The sequence below is a fragment of the Aspergillus terreus genome, genomic scaffold (genome assembly GCF_000149615.1).
Source record: "Aspergillus terreus NIH2624 scaffold_10 genomic scaffold, whole genome shotgun sequence".
Lineage (NCBI taxonomy): Eukaryota > Fungi > Ascomycota > Eurotiomycetes > Eurotiales > Aspergillaceae > Aspergillus > Aspergillus terreus.
In genome coordinates, this window is record NT_165933.1 from 201,157 (window position 1) to 221,262 (window position 20,106).

General features: G+C 49.6%; 6 protein-coding genes and 5 non-coding genes across 11 annotated transcripts; 6 read left to right on the plus strand and 5 right to left on the minus strand.

Moving 5' to 3' along the window:
- Positions 1–3,115: 3,115 nt before the first annotated feature.
- On the plus strand, positions 3,116–3,829 carry ATEG_06917 (uncharacterized protein; the record flags this gene model as incomplete). Its single annotated transcript, XM_001209603.1, has 2 exons — positions 3,116–3,310; positions 3,482–3,829. 2 exons carry the CDS (start codon positions 3,116–3,118, stop codon positions 3,827–3,829), a joined length of 543 nt encoding a protein of 180 aa, XP_001209603.1.
- An 887-nt stretch (positions 3,830–4,716) lies between these two features.
- Positions 4,717–4,790, plus strand: ATEG_10507. Its single transcript has one exon. It is a non-coding gene; the product is annotated as a tRNA-Ile (tRNA).
- A 1,462-nt stretch (positions 4,791–6,252) lies between these two features.
- ATEG_10524 lies at positions 6,253–6,326 on the minus strand. Its single transcript has one exon. It is a non-coding gene; the product is annotated as a tRNA-Ile (tRNA).
- Positions 6,327–9,137: 2,811 nt separating this feature from the next.
- ATEG_10523 lies at positions 9,138–9,211 on the minus strand. The gene has a single exon. It is a non-coding gene; the product is annotated as a tRNA-Ile (tRNA).
- A 223-nt stretch (positions 9,212–9,434) lies between these two features.
- ATEG_06918 (DUF4149 domain-containing protein) lies at positions 9,435–10,149 on the minus strand (the record flags this gene model as incomplete). Its single annotated transcript, XM_001209604.1, has 4 exons — positions 9,435–9,601; positions 9,686–9,878; positions 10,031–10,064; positions 10,118–10,149. 4 exons carry the CDS (start codon positions 10,147–10,149, stop codon positions 9,435–9,437), a joined length of 426 nt encoding a protein of 141 aa, XP_001209604.1.
- Positions 10,150–10,572: 423 nt separating this feature from the next.
- On the plus strand, positions 10,573–13,272 carry ATEG_06919 (ATP-dependent DNA helicase 2 subunit KU80; the record flags this gene model as incomplete). Its single annotated transcript, XM_001209605.1, has 11 exons — positions 10,573–10,701; positions 10,756–10,810; positions 10,860–10,926; positions 10,981–11,048; positions 11,100–11,268; positions 11,324–11,384; positions 11,437–11,970; positions 12,065–12,402; positions 12,436–12,671; positions 12,719–13,185; positions 13,255–13,272. 11 exons carry the CDS (start codon positions 10,573–10,575, stop codon positions 13,270–13,272), a joined length of 2,142 nt encoding a protein of 713 aa, XP_001209605.1.
- Positions 13,273–13,502: 230 nt separating this feature from the next.
- On the minus strand, positions 13,503–16,510 carry ATEG_06920 (uncharacterized protein; the record flags this gene model as incomplete). Its single annotated transcript, XM_001209606.1, has 3 exons — positions 13,503–14,654; positions 15,102–16,119; positions 16,266–16,510. The coding sequence occupies 3 exons, from the start codon at positions 16,508–16,510 to the stop codon at positions 13,503–13,505; spliced, it is 2,415 nt and encodes an 804-aa protein (XP_001209606.1).
- Positions 16,511–16,637: 127 nt separating this feature from the next.
- On the plus strand, positions 16,638–16,711 carry ATEG_10508. The gene has a single exon. It is a non-coding gene; the product is annotated as a tRNA-Ile (tRNA).
- A 442-nt stretch (positions 16,712–17,153) lies between these two features.
- ATEG_10509 lies at positions 17,154–17,236 on the plus strand. The gene has a single exon. It is a non-coding gene; the product is annotated as a tRNA-Cys (tRNA).
- A 248-nt stretch (positions 17,237–17,484) lies between these two features.
- On the plus strand, positions 17,485–18,664 carry ATEG_06921 (uncharacterized protein; the record flags this gene model as incomplete). Its single annotated transcript, XM_001209607.1, has 4 exons — positions 17,485–17,878; positions 17,943–18,420; positions 18,477–18,584; positions 18,631–18,664. 4 exons carry the CDS (start codon positions 17,485–17,487, stop codon positions 18,662–18,664), a joined length of 1,014 nt encoding a protein of 337 aa, XP_001209607.1.
- Positions 18,665–18,814: 150 nt separating this feature from the next.
- Positions 18,815–19,546, minus strand: ATEG_06922 (putative HAD superfamily hydrolase; the record flags this gene model as incomplete). Its single annotated transcript, XM_001209608.1, has 2 exons — positions 18,815–19,348; positions 19,379–19,546. The coding sequence occupies 2 exons, from the start codon at positions 19,544–19,546 to the stop codon at positions 18,815–18,817; spliced, it is 702 nt and encodes a 233-aa protein (XP_001209608.1).
- Between the last annotated feature and the right edge of the window lie 560 nt (positions 19,547–20,106).

A 20,106-nucleotide genomic window follows, 5' to 3' on the forward strand; every position in this document is an offset into this window, starting at 1 on the left:
ACTGGCACAATGGCGCGGAAATTCAAGTTTAGGGCTGATTGAGAAGCCTCCTGCTCCAGTTGTGCTTGAAAATGAAGCCTCAAGAGAGATCTTCAGAGCCCATCTGCAGAATAGTCGGCGATGTAGCAAAGTCATGATGGCTTTTCCTTCTGTGTGCAGCTCACACTCACTAATACAAGCCGAAGCGGTATTGCGCGCTCTCCCAGAGCTCGCCATGCCACATGAGCATTTTGATCGGCGCCGATCCTGCTGGGAAACTATAACAAATCCCTGAGTATGTGGTTCTTCATCCATGATTTGTTGGTGCACCAACGCCGATTGGAGTAGACCTGGTGCGAGAGCTGGCAGAGCTTTGTGACGGCAGTTGTCATTTTGCTATGTTTCCGTAAAATTGTGATTAGCAGCTCAAGAGTGGAACCTGTCCAGACTGGATCAGAGGGGATAACTATACCATCTGTTTAAGATGATCTTCAAGCACTTTTAGTCTGTACTCAATACTAATGCCGCGCTGATCAGACCTTTGAGCCACGAGCAACATCTGACTACTATCGAGGGCGGCTGATGCCGAGTATGTGAGGAGGATGTCTGTTTGCTTCTGAGAGAGAGCCAACATAGCCCTTGATATTTCCGATTAGCAAAATATGCTCACTTTTTTCTCTAGTCCAGACTGACATATTCAATATTTGCAGTGAGGTATTAAGATGAGCTTGCAGCCAGCTCACCAGCTCCAGAATTGCCATCAGAGTATTGCGTTTGAAGGGATACAGTATCCTGTTGACCTGAATTTTAGACCCCAAAAAGGTCATGCTCGTGCTTTTGCACTTATCCAGCGTCATGCTTAACCTGTATAGCCCATCTTGGCAATTTAAGATGGAATCGAGGGCGACTGTTGCTGATTGAGCCGTCAGAGGCGAACAAAATACTTGCGCATTAGCGAGAACCTCTTGTAACGCCTTCAACAGGCTGTCAAAACTAGTTATACGGTTTGAGACGTTGTGAATCTGTTCATCATACGCTTTGAAGGGCCCATAGTAAGCCAGTAGACCCTGACAGACTGTGAGGCCAAGCGATATAACGCCTACTGCGCTCCCAGCCACAGAAATTGGATCGCCCATGCAGAACAACGATCAAAGGCTTCGAAAGAAATTTTGTCGGATAGATCAAGGTCTAAGATTTGGAGGTTACCGTGTGAGCTATGCCGGCATTTACGGAGTAAAGAGCAGGCGGCCTGAGGTGGGCAGTGTAATCGTCGATAGCCTACCGCATTCTATTCTAGCCTAAAGGGGCAGTGCAACGCGCGCTATAGTGGTGGCGCTTCCAAACACAGCCCGACCAAAGTCGGGCTTATCACTTTTCCCACCTCATGTCAAGGGGGTTTGTGGACTTTGCAGGTCTGAGCGGGTCCGGAATTAAACAATCGTTTTGATGTATGGAAAAGTCCCAACTCAGGCAGGGATAGGATAGTGAAAGGTCTGTTTCCAGTCAGTTTTACCGGATCAGTTTCTTTACCCCTCCTACTTTCCCAAACACTTATCAACAACAAAAAGGTAAAAACATACAACAGCGGGGATTCGCTGGTGGTCACCCACCCAACTACTAACCTGCCGGCGTGTGGCTTAAGTACGGCTGAGCGGACGGGAAGCCCTGTTTTCCACACCCTATGGTCGTATGTACTAGGTCGGTCGGCCAAACAGAATACCAATATTCCTCTCATGGGCATTTGTATTTGTGCGGGAATTGGGATGAGGCTGGAATGTGAACAATAACCATCCTTAGAAAGCAATAATTCCTGGGTCCACATGGACCGCTGTCTATAGATCTGATTCCCACCTGAAAAAACAATAGCCTTGGATCCACTGGATGGTCTAGAGCTGGATTAATGCGCGATTGATTTGAGGGGAAGGGTCCAGCGAATGGAGCGCGAATATCTCCGCCGCATATCAACGCAGAAGCCCTTATGTCTGTACAACGTCTGGGTTGGATGTACAGCTGCAGGTTGTATTAAGTTGTGGCGGCGGGAAGTCTAATGCAGATCCTGGCAGTGTCCAGGTAGAGAGCCGATATAACCCTGACACTTCGGGGATGGAAAACCGGGGATGGAAAATCCAACAGGTACGAAAAGCACGCTTCAAACATCGAACTTCTGCGCGATTCGTACACTACCGTGACAATAACATATGCTCAATTAGAGCACCCAACAAGTCTGAGGTATACTATCAGATCCCTCTAAGAGCTGCTCTAGCAATATCGTCTCTGGTTCAGATCTACCGTGATCCAGCGTCATTGCTCGGCCGGTGCGGGTATAAAGAGGACCATCGTCCTGTTGATCCTAATGCGCATCTCGAGGCGTCCCCTATCAATGCACTGGCTCTTGCTTTTGGTGTTAAATCAAAGCAGCTGTTTACATCGCTGGCTCACGATATATATATATGGCTCAAAGAGCGCCCCGCAAACAGCATTCCACTATCCATGCGCCAGATCCTCCAATTGCAACGTCAATGCAGAGCCTGGAAGGTGTTGTGAAGGCTCTGTCCTATAGTTCTAATCTGGTTGAGACGTTCAGGCATGTTGCAGGTATGTCACTATGTCCTTCGGCACTTTGCACGAGGTCAATATGACGCTTGGGATAGTTGACATCGTATCTGCATACCATCAAGCATTCCTAATAGACTAGGATTACATGCTTGTCCCTCCATTTCTTTCCGAATCCCGTGGTCCATTGCTCCAGGGGATATAAGTACCATCTCGATGACACCCTGAGGAGGCCATTATTCCATGGGAGAGGATACTAGTCTCCTCTGAGATATTAGAAGTAGAAATGTATCGTTCCTTAAAAAGTTCGAGAACACTTCTACAGTGCTTTGTTCTCTGACGGCCAGCGTCGTGTCCGGAAACGCAGTGCTCCCCAACCTTTCAGGGAAGTTAATCCTGTGCGACCCAACTTAGCGCCTTTAAGTCACCTTGTGACGTGTCAGAAATAAGGGGTATTCGAGTCTTTCGAGCGAGTGGTATTTGTACTTTGAATCTCCAAGAGACGGTTCTAATGGGACAGGCCTGGCCTATCCTACCTTGTCCTACCTTGACAATATTACACCACCGCAATCATTCTACAGCCATGTCTGACAAAGAGAAACGCAATCCTGTTCCGGATAATTATCTACTCGCTGAGATTTTTCCTGATGCCAAACCCGTCTCAACCAACATTATTTCGCACACCTTCGAATCTTGCACCTTTGTTGCCTATCAGGACTCCCAGGAGGAAGTTATTGTCCGTCCCGAAGCTTCAGGCAGTTATATTCCCATTGTGTCAGTAATATAGAAATTGGCGACGCTGGTGATCCCAGATTACGTTCCTGCTGTCCACCAGATTGGAACTGCATCAACAGAAAACGGCAAGAAGCTTGATTACTCAGTAGCTACGTACATCAAGAATGCCGTCACGCTGGAGAGTGTCTGGGGGGACTTGACCGACGATCAGCAGTTGCACGTTGCAGAGCAGGTTGCATTAGCCATCAAAAAACTCCACAGCGTCAATCTCCTCGATGAAAAGGCGCGTCAATTTGTCAAACCGGGAAGTCATGCCATCACGGAGGCGGCCGTTCCACTTGGTGGGCCAGAGTTGGGGCTTTTCTCTAACGTATCTGACCTGGTGCGTGATCTCGTCGCATCCCAGGATGGGTTCGAGCAGGTCACTATCACCAGTACAGATGATGGAGGACTCAAACTTGAGACAAAATTTGACGACATACCCTCCGTATCCATGTCGGAAAAAGACATGTTCGCTTTGCAGGAAGCCATTGTCCTCTGCCACAATGATCTTGAGCCTTGAAATATTCTCGTTCGAGCGGAGAGCCCAGCAGTTCACTACAAAGTCGTGGCGATCATCGACTGGGAATTGGCAGGTTTCTTCCCGTTTGTGTTTGAGTCTTTCTACAAAGATCTTGTCCTGGGGAACGCCAATCTGTATTTTCTTGGTACCGACTATTCAAAGACCAGACGGCGCATTTTATGCCCAAACCGTTGCCAGGTGGTCAAGAATCACTACTAAGGGCTTTGGATATGGTTCTCAAGGCAAGAGCAAGGGCGTCAACTAGAAATGTTGGGAAATTGATCCAGCGCAAATGGATTGAGAGAGAGCAGTTGGTTCAGAGTAACGAGATCTCGTTGGGATGGGTTCGCAATGCTGAAGTTGATGAGGTTGGGAGATTCACTAAGGAGGACAATCAGCAGTTGGAGTTGAGCGTTCTAAGGGAGTTGGGATATATTACTTAGCATCCTCTCTCTCCCTCTCTCTCTCCCCTGAGGCACCTGTTTGAATAGTGACGGTGCCATCATCTCGAATTAAACCTTTCCCTGTTGTCTACCTAACAACCTTCCTACCACAGCAGTATCATTACAATGCGCCCTCAGTCATCACTACTAATTGACTGATTTTCATATGCCTCCTACGCGCCCACGCTTTAGTAGTAACAGCCTAGCGTGGTCCTCGCGCTGTATCGGTACGCAAAATGATTCACTGTCTCGGCCTTAAATAGATATTTAAAGGCGTTGACGAAAATGGTTAAGCGCCTTCTTGGCGTAGGGTCTGGAAGAGAAAAGAATCAATCCTAGGGAATACTGCTTTCGCAGATGAGTGTACTAGAGACGGCTACCATGCCAATGTGCGAATAATCAGAGATTAATATAGTCAACATTTGAAATGTCATCCACCAATCAGGTCCTGTAGCTCAGTTGGTTAGAGCGTGGTGCTAATAACGCCAAGGTCGCGAGTTCGACCCTCGTCGGGACCACTTTTTTAATTCCTGCTATCAGGTATTAGCTACGTCAAAAATATGATTAGACATTGAAGCCAGATAGAACGAATCCATAATATAAGCACCCCACCCCCCATTAGTGTGTCTACACCTTTGGTGGCCTTGCGCCTATCCTCAGGTGACAGATGCATACAAAATATAGCATGCTTGCCGCCAAGTACTTTTTTCCCCTACGTTCTAGGGTTTATTAACTCACCACAATCTACTCCTCTTGTGATCCATCCTCTCTGTATGCTTACGCAGCGACGACTCTCTGGATGGAGTAGGACCATGTACTCAGTCCTTGTCCCACAGGCAAGAAATAGGTGGTCGGTTTTTTCATGGGACTCTGGCACCGGTGCAGGAAAGACCGGACATCAGTACTTCCTTCCAGGCATACATTAACTGCTTGTAGCTGATACACGCCTGGATGCCTGCCTGCAACTTCTCCAGCTCGCTGCCCCGCTCTGTCACATATAAGAGAGCTCTACGGTCAGTTCGCTGATCTGTTCGCTTTCACTACATCAACTGGTTGGCTGGTGAAGATGCGCTCTAGTGGCACCAGGAGACAATTCTCACTTGCGAGCGTTACCACATTGTCCTCAAATCAAGATGGCAGTCTATACCGTCCGATGTTTGGTTACATTACTTCGCATATGCAGGTGGAGGAGGAAGTGTACCACCTATAACAGGACCAATTCTGTTATGTTGAGCATGGGAAAGGTTGCATGGGGTGTGTTTGTTACTCTGATCAGATGCAGGCGTATTACAGCATAACTTTCTTTATTAACTTAGGTAAGGTTCAGGGTTATGGATACCTATATACAGTACATACACTACCATATAAACAATAGATTGGCAGACACAGGGCGTTGTATCCTAGTCCTGCTGTTGGCACATAGCTAGGGAAAGCAAAAAGTAAGGACCGCCTGGTATGATTATATGTACAAAGGCGCTGACTAACTAATAAAATCTTACTGAGAGCAATGCTTCATGGGATGCCTGCCTTGAGTAACCATAGTCCGGTTCTTTTGGATGAACTTTCCTGCACCTCTATTGAAATGCACAGACCACTATCCTCTGCGTACCTTGCCTCTCTCTTCTGGCCTACTAAGTTACCTACCACCATCACTCTCTTACACGCTCCTACGCTTTCCAGCTTCTAGGTCTACTTTGACCAATTCTAAACAAAGGTGATGAGGGTGTTTAAATATCGTGTCTAGCTAAACGTTGCAATGACTATCCACGGTGTCCCACACTGCTGATTGCGAGGTCATGATATGGCACATGATTTAAATTTTCTAATTCGTTTCCACTTCCACCACCAGTTCCCTTCTTATCCTCATAGCGTCTGGTTATTGTTCTGGATGCCTGGGTAGGCAGGAGGGTGACCAACATACGGCTTCCATTCTGGAATGGAAGAATGAAAAGAAAAGAAAAGGGGGAAAAAAAAAATCCATGGTCCCGACGAGGGTCGAACTCGCGACCTTGGCGTTATTAGCACCACGCTCTAACCAACTGAGCTACAGGACCTAGCTGGTGATGCAAGGGCGAGAATTTTAGATACATAAGATAGTGTATCCACGTGGGGCAAGCTACTAACACTTCAATGCATTCATTAGTGTGGTTTTGCCTGAATTTCAACGCATTACCTGGGAAATGACAAATTTTGCACAGGGAGATAATGTTTTATATGTCCCGTTATTTTCCTGATAATGTATATGATTATTATCCTGTAATTTAGCTATATACCCACGCATAGATAGTCCGCAGCCATTCAATCATTGAGCAGGCCAGTCACATGAGGGATATAACTGTAGCAAGTAGGCGGAGGGAGCATTGCCCCCAGCCCTCTAACAGACAAAGCGTACATAGTTATATCACTTAAGCTAGAATAACCCATCAACTGCAAAAGCGCAACAAAAGAAGTACAATATTCAAGAGAGAAGACTGTGGCTAACCCAACATCACTATAAAGGCGACTAGGTACCTAGGTAGATACCACTCTTTGGCTGTATATAACATCTATACTATTACTTCTAAATTCCCACCCCCTTCGCCCCTACTGGAGTGGTATCTATTGTCCACCAACCGTGGACCCTCTTCGAACGCTTCCCTGCCGAGATTATTTATCATATCATCTCCTACACAGTCAATTTTGTTGGCGTGGAAAACGCTTACTTTCAGCCTCCCAATGGGTGAACAGAGTCTTTAAGGAATAACCACGCATCATACTGGATGTGATAACATCAAACCCAATCACTGCAATGCCAGATATGCAATAACTTCCCAGGAACATAGTTATCGTCGAGAAGCTATCCATTGTGGAAGCTTCAAAAATATCTACGAACAACCCGCAGTAATGAAGTTGACCGACTTGGCGCTATCATTATTTCCCCGGAATCCTACCGCGGAAACCCGCCATCTCCTGCATATTGCAGCAGAACGCCAGCGTCTAGCACGTGCGTATCTTTATGTCGCACGGGAGAACGTTATTTCCGCCATGACAGACACCTTTGGCCTGCGGCAGCCAAAAAGGCAGCCAAGCCCTTATTTTGGGAGGAAGAATGCCGTGTGTACTGGACTCTGGAACTTGCAACAGTATTCCACATTTCTAATAGCCGCAGAAGGTATGCTGGGGATGGTCTAAACCATCAATGAAAGAGACGGTGCTTACATACATCTCATGGAATAAAATCATATCACTATTGCCGGAACAGATCTGGACAGTAGCTGTTATTCTATCTGATTTGGGGCTACGCCCACTGTATGGACATCCCATCGAAGATAAATGGAAACAGGGAGTTGGATGCGACGAGCCTGTCAAGGTTGCCTCGGCTTTCCCTCTTGACGCGCCAACCCCCTTTTTGCTTAACTGGACCCTTCCTCCACATCACCACTGTCCGATCTGGAGCCCATCAACCCACCCCCGAGGATAATAGCAGGATTAATGAAGCATGGGGTCGGAAACTGCGTCATCGTCTCTGGGAGACAACACCTGAAGCGATGATCCAATGCCATGCATCCATGACGAGATGACGAGAAACCGCCATGGATTGAAGACGAAGGTACCAGTCACCACACCAGAGGGAGGTACTGTCAGCGTAGAAAACTCATAGTTCGACTTGTCACTTTGGGATATCAGCGCCAGGTGGCTGGCCTTGGTTGGGAAGCCGCTTTCTCATCCCCGGCTCCGTTTTATCTCTAGTAGTAATCAAAGATCTCTCTAGCACCTAGGGAAGTAGTGAACCTAATGTAGGAGATGATCTGGGGCTAGACACCATTGTTGCCTGGTATAAAATAATTGGGGTTGAGGTCCCTCGCCAGCGAAGGAAAGATGGAGATTGCCATAAATGTGCCGATAGTACGAGAGGTACGAGATACATGCGTTACGTGTCACGGTGGCTGAGGATTATTGCAGTACGTAGTGCCAGATTTATAGAAGGGATCCGGCTCCCAGAGGAGCACTACGTACCATTGAACCAATCGAGCTTTTTTTTTTTTTTTTTTTTTTTTTTTTTCATTGAGATAATAACGTCCTAGTATTTTGAGATGCAATCTATGTAATCTTTGCTTTCCGTTTCTGTGCGCTAGCTATATATGTCAGAATAGTACTCCAATTCGTCATTCCGCAGATCAAGGGGGAACGATATCCAACGTTATATATTCGGAAGCTATCAGGGCTACCTGATTTCTTCACCGGACACGCCCAGGTCAGACCTAACTGATGACAATACCGTCAAACTTCTCCGACTACAAACCTGACCAGGACCAATTGTATAAATGAGCGTAGGACCTTTCGAGAATGAGATACATTCTTCCCATGCGTCGAAAGGCATAAGAGGACTATATACATACAACACAGAAGAGACGCGCAGTCCCTCTACACCTGAACTGGAGGTCGCACTAGACAAGTAGTTCAAGTCAACGCAGTGCATAGAGACACGGTAGGCTGGTTGTATACAGGAAAATACACACAGCTAGATCAACCCTCTTACTCCATTCTACGTAGCATCATATCCTCGTCAACGGTGGTTGTGCTGATCGTATTTGTATAGGTAGGCTGCGATGCATGAGCAAGGATGGAGATTAAAGAGCACAGCCCTGTATCACACTTAGTTATACATCCAGTGAATGGCCCTGTATTACAGGGAAAAAGACAGAAGCCAAGAAACCAGTTAAGTGTCAAGACCAATGCATAGTTTAAGCAGGTCTCTTAGCTCAAGATACAATGTGCATCAACTAGACGGATTATACTGCCATCTTGCACATCTAGTCAATCAAAGACGATGTCAAATCGACAAGGGCAAAAAAAACGCTCAACTATTTTCCTACTCGAGCAAATGGTCCCGACGAGGGTCGAACTCGCGACCTTGGCGTTATTAGCACCACGCTCTAACCGACTGAGCTACAGGACCTGATTGGTGGACCGGTTTCCCCTTATCAAGAAATAGAAAGCAAGGTTCGAGTATCAGTAGGTGTATTATCAGCAATAACACGATTCGTGATAACATGACCCTTAACATATGCGAGGGTTGAACAATAGCTTCTATTCAACATATGTATATAGTATGGATTTGAGCTTATATTATCAAAATGTGTTCTTGGAGTTTAGTCCCAGCCTGGTTGGATCTACCGTCATTAGGCCAGTCTCTTGCTGAGGACAACGCCATAGTAGATCGTAGCACCAAGACACACCAAGTTTAGCAGGCTAGATATTCCATGAATACGAGCAAACTTCTTGTTCAGAGCTTGCATTTCCTTGGAGTGGGGAGCAGGGTCGTAGCTCTTCTTGCCATCGCGGGTTTCTAGAAGTCACATCAGCACGACATGCGTGTAAAGATACTTGAAGGAGTAATCCAATTATCCTATTAGGGGGAGTCAGTTCATACCCTGGTGGTTTCTCTCTATCATGGTATTGACGGTGAGCGGACGCAGCACAAACATATTGATCAGCCCAGCAACCGCGGTCACGGCCAAGGGAAGAAGTGTCTTGCAGCAGTTCTCCGCATTCAGAAGCCCAGATACCCCAATGGGCTTTGCGTTCTTGCTGGCGGTCAGGGCTACTAGGACTGGCAGAGCTGACTGGAGAGAAAAGTAGATGGGGAATGTCGACCGTTGCAGGGCTGCGAAGTGTGGCCGCGGCAGGGACCTGAAGGCCACTATTCCAGAGACGAATGACTAACAAGTAAATGTCAGAAGTGACAACATGAAAGCTCGTGATTGTCGATGTCTACCTGGTAGAGTTGGACACCCAGGAGGGTACCATAACTAGTCAACGTCAGTCTGTCGAGATCATTTCAATTGGGGTGGAGCAAACAGACCTCACGATGTGAAATGGACGAGGGTCAATCATGTTGATGAGAAGGAAGGTTTTATCTCTAACTAACGGTGTATACTATGTAGTCAGGAGAAAAGTGTCTAGAAGAAGGTTGCGGATGATGTGATGTACTTGATGGAGGAACGGCCTGGCGGAACTGTGGAACTGTGGAGGTGGTACGATTCTCTTATTTTCACGTGGAAATTGTATGACAGAGCGCTAATGCCACAAACTATCCGGGCTCATATATAATGCCACTTATATACGGCTATACAGACGCACCTTTAGTCGCCATGATGTCATGTGCCTGCGCGTACCGCCTAGTCCCAGATTGGAAATATCGCGCGTCTGCCTGAACGACCGTGTCGCTCCATCCTCTGTTGCCTCCCCGTGTCTGCCTATTAAAGTGCGCACATCCAACAGAGGGCTCTCGGAGCTGTCTTCTGCTCCAGTTCCACCATGGCCGACAAGGAAGCAACGGTATATATCGTCGACGTGGGAAGGTCGATGGGGGTTCAGCGCAATGGCCGTTCAGTCACAGATCTGGAATGGGCCATGCAGTATGTCTGGGACCGCATTACGGTAACGGTGGGTACCTGGACTTTGATATCCTTTTGGACGGTCGACTAAGCCAAGATATAGGTCGCTACAGGACGGAAGACGGCCATGCTGGGCGTTATCGGACTTCGGACAGATGGTGAGGTTGCTCCTAAACAGATATACCACTCCACACTAACCGAAGGTAGGAACCTCCAACGAACTTGAAGATGATCCCCATTTCTCGAATATTTCGGTTCTGTCGAATATCAAACAGTATGTTCTACAAGTGATAATTGATAATTTCCATTATCCTAAGTGACGGTCAAGGTTTCTCATGCCAGACATCCGCAAGTTAGACGATGATCTCAAACCCAGCCAGACCGATAAGGGAGATGGTGATTGACCTCCAGCGTGTCCACAACAACTATATACTAATTCGTCTTCAGCCATATCCGCGATTGTTTTGGCTATTCAGATGATCAGCGTACACTGCAAGAAACTGAAGTACAAACGCAAGATCGTCTTGGTCACCAACGGTCAAGGTCGTATGAGCAATGAGGGCACCGACGAGATCACCAAGAAGATCAAAGAGGATAACATCGAACTTGTCATCTTGTAAGTGATCTGGAGATTCGCCACAGCCTGGGCAACAGGGACTTACTCTCTCTAGGGGTGCCGATTTCGATGACCCTGAATACGGTGTCAAGGAAGAAAACAAAGATGCCCGCAAGGTATAAAACTATACAAGTATTTAACGAACATCTTCCTGACAAAACATTTTAGGCAGAGAATGAGGAGCTCCTCCGAAATCTGGCCGAAAGCTGTGACGGGGCCTATGGCACTCTCGAACAGGCAGTGTCAGAATTAGACATTCCCAGAGTCAAAGTCGTCAAGTCAATGGCTAGTTTCAGGGGACACCTTCAACTAGGGAATCCCGAGGTGTACGAAACTGCAGTCCGTATCCCGGTTGAGAGATACTACCGGACCTATGTGGCAAAACCTCCCTCGGCGAGCTCATACGTTCTGCGCTCGGATCTTGCAGCTGGCGAAGAAACAGGCGGACAGCCCGAATCTGCTGCCGCGCAAGAAAACGAACCCGGGGATGGCAATACCCTGACGTCGGTACGAAATCTCAGAACATACCAAGTCACAGACGAGAGTGCTCCTGGTGGGAAGATCGATGTGGAGCGTGATGATCTTGCAAAGGGCTACGAATACGGCCGCACTGCAGTTCACATCGACACGACTGATGAGAACATCACTACACTCGAAACATTTGCGGGCCTAGAGCTGATCGGGTTCATTGCGAATGACCAGGTATGTTTGCACCCAACTGTTGCACTCGTCTGTCTAACATTTGCAGTATGAACGATACATGCACATGTCGAATACCAATATAATCATTGGACAGCGTGCTAACGATAAGGCAACCCTTGCCTTATCATCTTTCATCCATGCCCTATTCGAACTGGAATGCTACGCGGTAGCTCGGCTGGTGACGAAAGAAAACAAGCCGCCGATAGTTGTCTTGCTTGCGCCGTCTATAGAGCCAGATTATGAATGTCTTCTCGAAGTTCAGCTTCCTTTCGCCGAGGACGTACGGACGTATCGCTTCCCTCCACTTGATAAGGTCATTACTGTCTCTGGAAAGGTTGTGACCCAACACCGGAACCTTCCGAGTGACGACCTGCTCGATGCGATGAGTAAATACGTGAACAGCATGGAACTTGTCAACACAGATGAGGACGGGTGAGTAGTCAGGCTGATTTGTGATGTATTCAGGAGTCCCGGAGTTGACGAAAACAGTGACCCAATAGAAGGCCTGCCGATTGAGGATTCCTTCTCTCCAGTGTTGCACCGAATTAATGCAGCCATCCGGTCCAGAGCCATACACCCGAACGAGCCTATCCCGCCTCCTTCAGAAAGACTGACAAAGTTCTCGCACCCACCGGACGAACTGGTGGAGAAATCCAAAAAATACCTAGAAAAGCTCATGGAAGTTGCCGAAGTCAAGAAAGGTCCGTGGACAGCCCTCAATTACACCAGCTTTGCTAATTAAGAACAGTGCCGCCCAAAACCAAAGGGAGAAAGCGCACCCGTGAAGCCGAAAAGCCTCTGTCCGGCCTCGATGTGGATGCCCTACTTCATCAAGAGAAGCGGACGAAGATCACCCCCAACAATGCCATTCCCGAGTTCAAGCAGGCCGTGTCTCAGGCCGAAAACATTGATGCAATCAAGAATGCTGTGACGCAGATGACCACGATTATTGAGGACCAGATCAAAAACAGTCTAGGCGATGCCAACTATGACAGAGTCATTGAAGGGCTGGGGGTAACGAGAGACGAGTTGATATCTTTCGAAGAGCCAGGTATCTACAACGACTTCCTGAAACAGCTGAAGGACAAGATCCTCAAAGAGGAACTCGGCGGTGATCGACGAGAGCTGTGGTGGCTTGTACGAAAGAGCAAACTGGGCTTGATCAACCAGCGCGAGTCGGATCAGTCACGAGTGACAGAAAAGGAGGCCAATGAGGTAAGTCGCATATTAAGCGGATCTAAGCGAATCTATGGACCGACAAGACTTACTAACTCATCTATCAAGTTCTTGTCGGCAAAGTAGCCCGGAGTTAGGTAGATAGAATGAAATGGTCTCCATGAATGAAGCTGATCAAGAGCAACTCTATGGCAAGGACGAAAAAGTACTCGCTAAAACCAACAAAACCGCTTCGGATGAATGCGCAACAAGAATGTATCAACATTAGCCTATGTTCAAGACAATGGAAAGGATCAGGAAATCTTCCCAATTCTTTTCTTGCCGATATCGACTTTCTTCTGTAGTCTGCCGAACCATTAGTATAAGTCCATGTGAACAACTGGAAAGAATCCATACCTGTCCGCATCCTCATCGGTCAGCTTCAGCAGTTCGTTCTGGATCTCCAATTCCGCATTAATCGCAATTCCCAGCTCCTTCTGCCGGTTGACAATCTTCATCAGCTCCCCCACACTCTGGTCCTGTTCCTCCATCGTCTGCCGCTGCAGCTGCAGTACGCCCTGGTTATCCAACTCGCGTGTCCTCTCCGTTTCCTTCCCGAGCACCCTCCCCCGCGCAGGTTTCCTACCGGCACCACCGATCAGGGCTTCCTTATCCTGGATTGAAGCCACCGCCTTATCCACTTGGCTCTTCGCCGCCATGGCATTCAGCAAGTCCTCCAGTCCATCCCTCTCCTTCCGGGCATTGATCACAAGATCCTTTCGCCGACGCAACTCGCCCTCGCCCAACGAGCTCCCTCCATTCATAGCCCAAGCGCCACGACGCGCATCCCCATTCCGTCCTGCGGCGCTGGGGCTTTGCGTCCGACCACTGCTAGCCTCTCCAATATGCTTCAGGCCCTCCTCCAGAGCAGTGATCAAGCTCCCCGCCCGCACGAGACTACTTTTCGCCTTCGCGGAGCTTTCATGCTGCTTCTGCGGGGTGGTTTCCTGGTCTCGGCGCGTGAGATGGAGCCGCGCATCGTGCAGGTGCGATTTCATGTCGCGGTAGCAGTCGAGCCACAGCGTAGGGTCGGTGATGGGGGCGTGCGAGCCGGCTGGGTTGCCGGGCTCGGTGATGGCCGCGTGGAGACGGGCGGAGGTCGTGGATCCATTGCCGTTGGAGCTGGCGGTTGCGGCACTGGGGAGGTTGAGAAAGGCACGCCAGGCGGGGCAGTTGCGCCAGCGCGAGTCGTCCGCTTCGTTGATCGCGCGGAGATATGCTTCGAGACCCTGGCGGCGGTCTTCGCGGAGCGAGGCGTTGGAGACGGTGTTGGAGAACCAGGACTTGGAGGGTAGGGGGACGGGTGGGGCGGCGTTCGTTTGCTTGACGAGGTTTGCGTGGAAGGCGGCAAAGTCGGAGTATCGTTTTGCGACGGTGAAGGAGCGGAGTGGGAGCCGGAGGGTGATGTGGTAGACGGTGTATGGGGGGGAGGTCGGAGAGATGCTCGTCGTTGGGATGAAATTTCGAGGCTGGGAGCATGATGTTCTTTTCCACGGGGTGGGGCGTGAAAAGCTTGGAATGGGGATTTCTTTTGACTCCGAGAGTCAGGCTGTTTGGTCCATGGATGGAGTACGAGTTGTTGAGTTGGAGAGTCGACAGAGAGGAATCAATCAATGGGCGGATGACTGATAAGGACGTCAGGTGCTTCCGCGCCTAACATGACGCAACGATCGTCGGCTTGCTGATTGGGAATAACCGCCAGCATTGTTTGCGCGTCGTCGTTTCTACAATTTATTCGGAGTATATAGAACACAATTCATGTTGAAGATACATGCCGCCTATAACATAGTGGATTGTAACGCAATGCGCATTGGGTATCTTGAACTCTTGCCTGACAACTCGGCATCGCGACATCTAGACTACAATTACAATTTCATATCACAGAATCGTCTGTCAGTTCACTCTTCGGGGGATACTTCCCATAACTCGCGAGCCTGGAGTAGGTCTCGCTGGCCGTAATACTGTCCAACCACAGTAATGATCATGTCCAGCATGGCTTTGGTCTGCGTAGCCACGTCCACAAGCTCACACTCTGTTGTTGCTGCCTCCACTGGGGGTTCGTCAGCTGGTAATGGAGCCTGATCTTCGCCTCCTTGTAGCTTCGCTTGTAGTCTGGCTTTCGCCTGCTCTAGCTCGTCTCCCTCGGCAGAGTTGTTCTCTGCATCTGGCATGTCCAGATCCCTTTTGGGGACTCCATCATCACCCTCCACGGGGCCATTGCCAAAGTCCGACTCATCGTCCGACGTTTCACCATCCTGAGCAGCAGCCTGGTTCTTCGAGAGCTCCTCCTCCTTCATTTTGCACAGAATCTTGGCGGCCCGTTTTCCCAGATCCCGGATTTCCCCCACCTCCTCTGTCCCCAGCTGTCCAACATCCCGGCATTTGCCCAGTAGACCCCAGGCCCAGGCTCCCATCCGTCGAACCCGTTCGGCGCTGCCGCTCCGGACATTCTCGGATATGAGTCGCGCCATGATCCCCAGTACGCCCAGAACACTATCCATGTCCATGCAGGCCAGCTGAACGGTCGATGGATCCACTGCGAGAAGCAGGTGCCGCCATTCCTTGCGCGCTGTTTTCGAGTGTCGCGGGAAACTGATCGGGTGTAAATCATCCAGGGCGGTGATCGCCTCGGGGGGTGGGGTACATTTCAGAATCGATCGAAGAAGAAGAAACCGATGGTGGAGGAGATTGTAGTAGCTGGCTTGCGCGTCGGAATATGTGGCTTCGAGGACGTCCGTGGTCGAGATGGTCGCATTTTGTGGCGCGACATAGACTCCATCCACATACACTCCCTCGCGCACGGGAGGTACACCTTTTTCTTCTCGTGGGTTGAGGTCGCCAACGGCGCTGTCATCCGGCGGCCGGGCTGTCTCGGTCTCTGGTGCTGTCGGCTGCGGTGCAGTAAATAGAATAGGTAAGGAGTTTGCTTCCGATCTAAATTCCAAATTCAAGAAATGTCAGTCTAGGTCCCCCAAAGGAAGTGAACAGGGCGAAGAGTCCGTTCGTCGTCGCGAGCTGGAACGGGAGAACAACCAGACTTAGCACGCCAGACGTTTAGAACGCGAAAAATTGTGGCTTACCTGACCATGCGAAGATACTCCAGCCCATCCTCTGCGGGTCCATAGAATAGCTCATCATCATTCACGCTGTCGAGTCCGGGGAAAGCGCTCTTTTGACCGTACACCGGATGGTTGCGAGGCCGCTCATACGGCGTCACAGTCTGCGACATGCCGTCTTCCTCTCCTTCCTCGTGATATGTACAGTATCGTTTGGTATGGGGGTAAGCTGTAGCGCCAGGACTGGAAACTTTTCGCTTGGCGGGCATGGTGATCAGGGCCAGAAGATTGAGCTGGTCGGGTCGAGCGTATGGAGGTGATGCCTTGTCGAACATTGATTGTGAAGAGTTAAGCTTGGATTATGTTGCAAAACGTTGAAATCTCCTATGAGCAGCTGGTCCTGTAGCTCAGTCGGTTAGAGCGTGGTGCTAATAACGCCAAGGTCGCGAGTTCGACCCTCGTCGGGACCATTTTTTTTTTTCTCCTTTCATCTGCCATGAATAAAGGCCAGCCAATGTTGTCTTGTCATCCTTTTTGCCCATACATTTCCAACAGGCGCGCAAACCACGCTTCCACACATTCATCAAGACCAAGTATATATAGCCTTTTCATGTCTATAAAAAAGAAGAAACACCAGCGACCTTTCTTTCCCACGACTATAACATACATATGCAAACTACCTGCAGGCGACCGCCGTCCTATTGACATGGCCAATATGCTCTCTCTGATTGAGAAGCCCATTGCTCCTGAAACTGGTGGGTGGGCCAAGGGAAAAAGCAGTTAAACGAACACTGCTGAAGCGGGTACGTCAGTTCTGATATAACTGTATCAATACCAGGGCCATAAATCGCCACTTTCTCGGTAACTAGCCCCCCCACACTAGTTTAATTAAGAACGCCAATCTTCAACAAAGGGTCGATAGATCAGTGGTAGATCGAGAGATTGCAGTGTACTGAATCATCTCCAGGTCGTGGGTTCGATCCCCACTCGGCCCTTTCCTTTTTGCCATTCTGTTTTTTGCCCTCTAAACATTGACCATTTACCCACCACAAAGATATATATATATATACATTGTCTAGTCTCCAGTTGTGTCCCAGTTGATGAATGCAAAATGGACGTGAGACGACAGCCTAATTAGCGTGAAAACTGGCTGAATTAGTCAAACCAGGACTATATTAACGCCCGTATATACCCAACTCTTCCTTGAACCTGTTTCTTACCATCCCTTATCCTCATCAATACGATGATGTGCCAACCTTTTCTGCCTCCACCTCCTGAAGGGGTCAACTTTGCGGGCCAGACAGTGCTGATCACGGGCGGAAACTCAGGCCTGGGCCTCGAAACCGCCCGTCAATGCCTCGCCCTCCAAGCAAAGCGAGTAATTATCACCGTCCGCTCTGAGGCCAAAGCCCAAGATGCTCTATCAACACTAAGAGCCAACCCGGACGTGCGCGGTTCCAACCCAGATGCAACGCTCGATGCATTCATCCTAGATCTCGACGACTACCAGTCTGCCATTGACTTTGTGCACAAGGTCAAGCAGGAGGTTGCTGAACTGGACGTTCTCCTGTGCAACGCTGGAACTTGTATGCCCGAGTATCAGACCAGCAAAAGCGGTCATGAACGGCACATGCAAGGTCTGTAGGCCGATTTGCCTCCTACCTATCTCCTTCGGGACGGCGCTTTCTGACCATTATCCAGTCAATTGCTATTCCCAATTCCTTATCGCCCTGGAGCTGCTGCCTCTTCTTCGTGCCACCACGGCCATGCGAAAGACGCCCTCGCGATGCACCATGGTCGGATCCTACTCTCACGCGAACAACTCCCTGGCAGATCATCCTCTGCCAGATGGTGTCTCCGTCGTAGAACACTTCGACAACCCGGCCAACTACGTCAAGTTCAAGCAGTATATGAACAGCAAGCTTGTTATGCATGCCTTCGTCCAGCATCTGGCCACGCTTGTGCCCGCGAACGAAGTCATTGTGAACGCACCGTGTCCCGGAGTCGTGGCCACCACGCTGATGAAGGGCTTCCCGCTGTGGCTCCGCGCGATTATATTCGTATGGCACAAGACGATGGGCCGGTCTGTGGAACAGGGGGCGCGTGCGCTGATCTATGCTACTCGAGTGGCAGGTGAGGAGACTCACGGAAAGTACCTCTCTAATAATGAGGTGGCTAGGTATGCTTTCCTCTGCGCCGGTTCTTCATTAGAAACATGAACTGATGGTTTTTTAGTGCAGCGAGTGTGTTGAGTGGGAAGGACGGCCAGGAATTTGCCAGGCGGGTATGGACGGACTCCTGCAGAGAAGTCCGCAAAGTGAAACCGGATATACCGATTCCAGAGTAGGTGTGCTGTTCCGTGATGTCATCTCTGTATAAGAATTTGTAGTTGCATATATATTCTCGTTTTTGCTTTTGGCTAGATGGACAGTGAGTACTATATTGATGGTATCTTCGATATATAAACAAACAAACGGAAAGAAGAACTCAGCTGGCTAGTCTATGATGCATCTTCTCCTAACATCAATCTATCTATTCAAGAAATGTAGTCGAGCCTGTACAAGCCTTTATGCTCAGACCTTCCATTGCGAGGTCTTCAGACCATACTCGACCGCCTTCTGGACGTTGTCCACGATGGTCTCGGGTGTCCACGTAGGCTGACCTCCACTATACACACCGGTCCGCACAAGAAGCGAGTGCCACTTGCTGCCATGCGGACTGCGGTACGTGTTCGCGCCCTGGATGTCCGACTCCGGGTTGTCACCGACCATGTAGACGTTCCGAAGAGGAATATCTGCCGACGGACCAAAAGCACGCGACCGATTCCGTAGCATCTGGTTCTCTGCAAACTCATACGTACCCTGGTAGGGCTTTCCGATGATCGTCTTCTTCAACTCAGCACCTTTACCGGGACCTCCTGTAACAGCAGCCCATACACCTTCCAGTGCCTCGCGGAATCCGCCCTGACCGAGGCGTGGAAGATGGTACGCAGCCGCCCACCACAGGTCCGGGTTTGAGAAATACAGGGGCGGCTGACCGTCCTGCAAGTATCCTCGATTGGGGAGGTCGGTTCGACCGTTCTTCTCCGAAATGGTACCCAGGATGCCCTGCGATGACAGTAGAAAGTCTATAACTACCTGAGCATCCAACGCCCAGTCTCGAGGGTCGTTGTACACAAAGATCGCGTCCACCTTGAGGCCCTTGGTGGGGTCGCTGGGATCATGAGGCTTTGGCAGCGGTCGGGCGAACTTCTTATAGTAATCCTGGAAGACCTTGGCAAAGGGCCAGATGGTTGGGTTTGCCATGAAGATATCTCCGGGAGTCACTACATTCTTGAACCCATACCTGTGCGTGCGTCAGGACTGACCGGCCCAAATAGAGGGATTCCGGGAGGAAAATGTGCATACTGCTCTGCAACTTGGCGACAACGATCGCCATCCCCTCCCACAACCAGAACGCATTTGTTCTCCAAGGAGCTCTGCTCGTCCGGCCCCCGCACCAACTCCGCAAAGGGGGAATGACTCTGCACGATCACCGAGGGGTCCAATGGGACCTGTAGTTTGTCACTAATCTCCGCCACTCTTTCGGTCTCGTGTTTGCCGCCGCCATTGGTGAGGAGGATAAAGGGAATGCCCTGTTCTTTCAGAAGCGCCAACGACTCCGCGGCGCCGGGAATGGGTTTGGCAGAACGGAGGAGGACGCCGTCAATGCTAAGCAGGGCATCAGCTATCGAGAAAGCGGGCGGCGACTGTACGTATAAGAAAGGACATCATTCACATACTCAAAGGCAAACGCAAAGTCCGGAACTCGTGGCTGGGCACTGGCTGTCTGGATGGACCGATAACCGCAATGCGTCACACCCGGA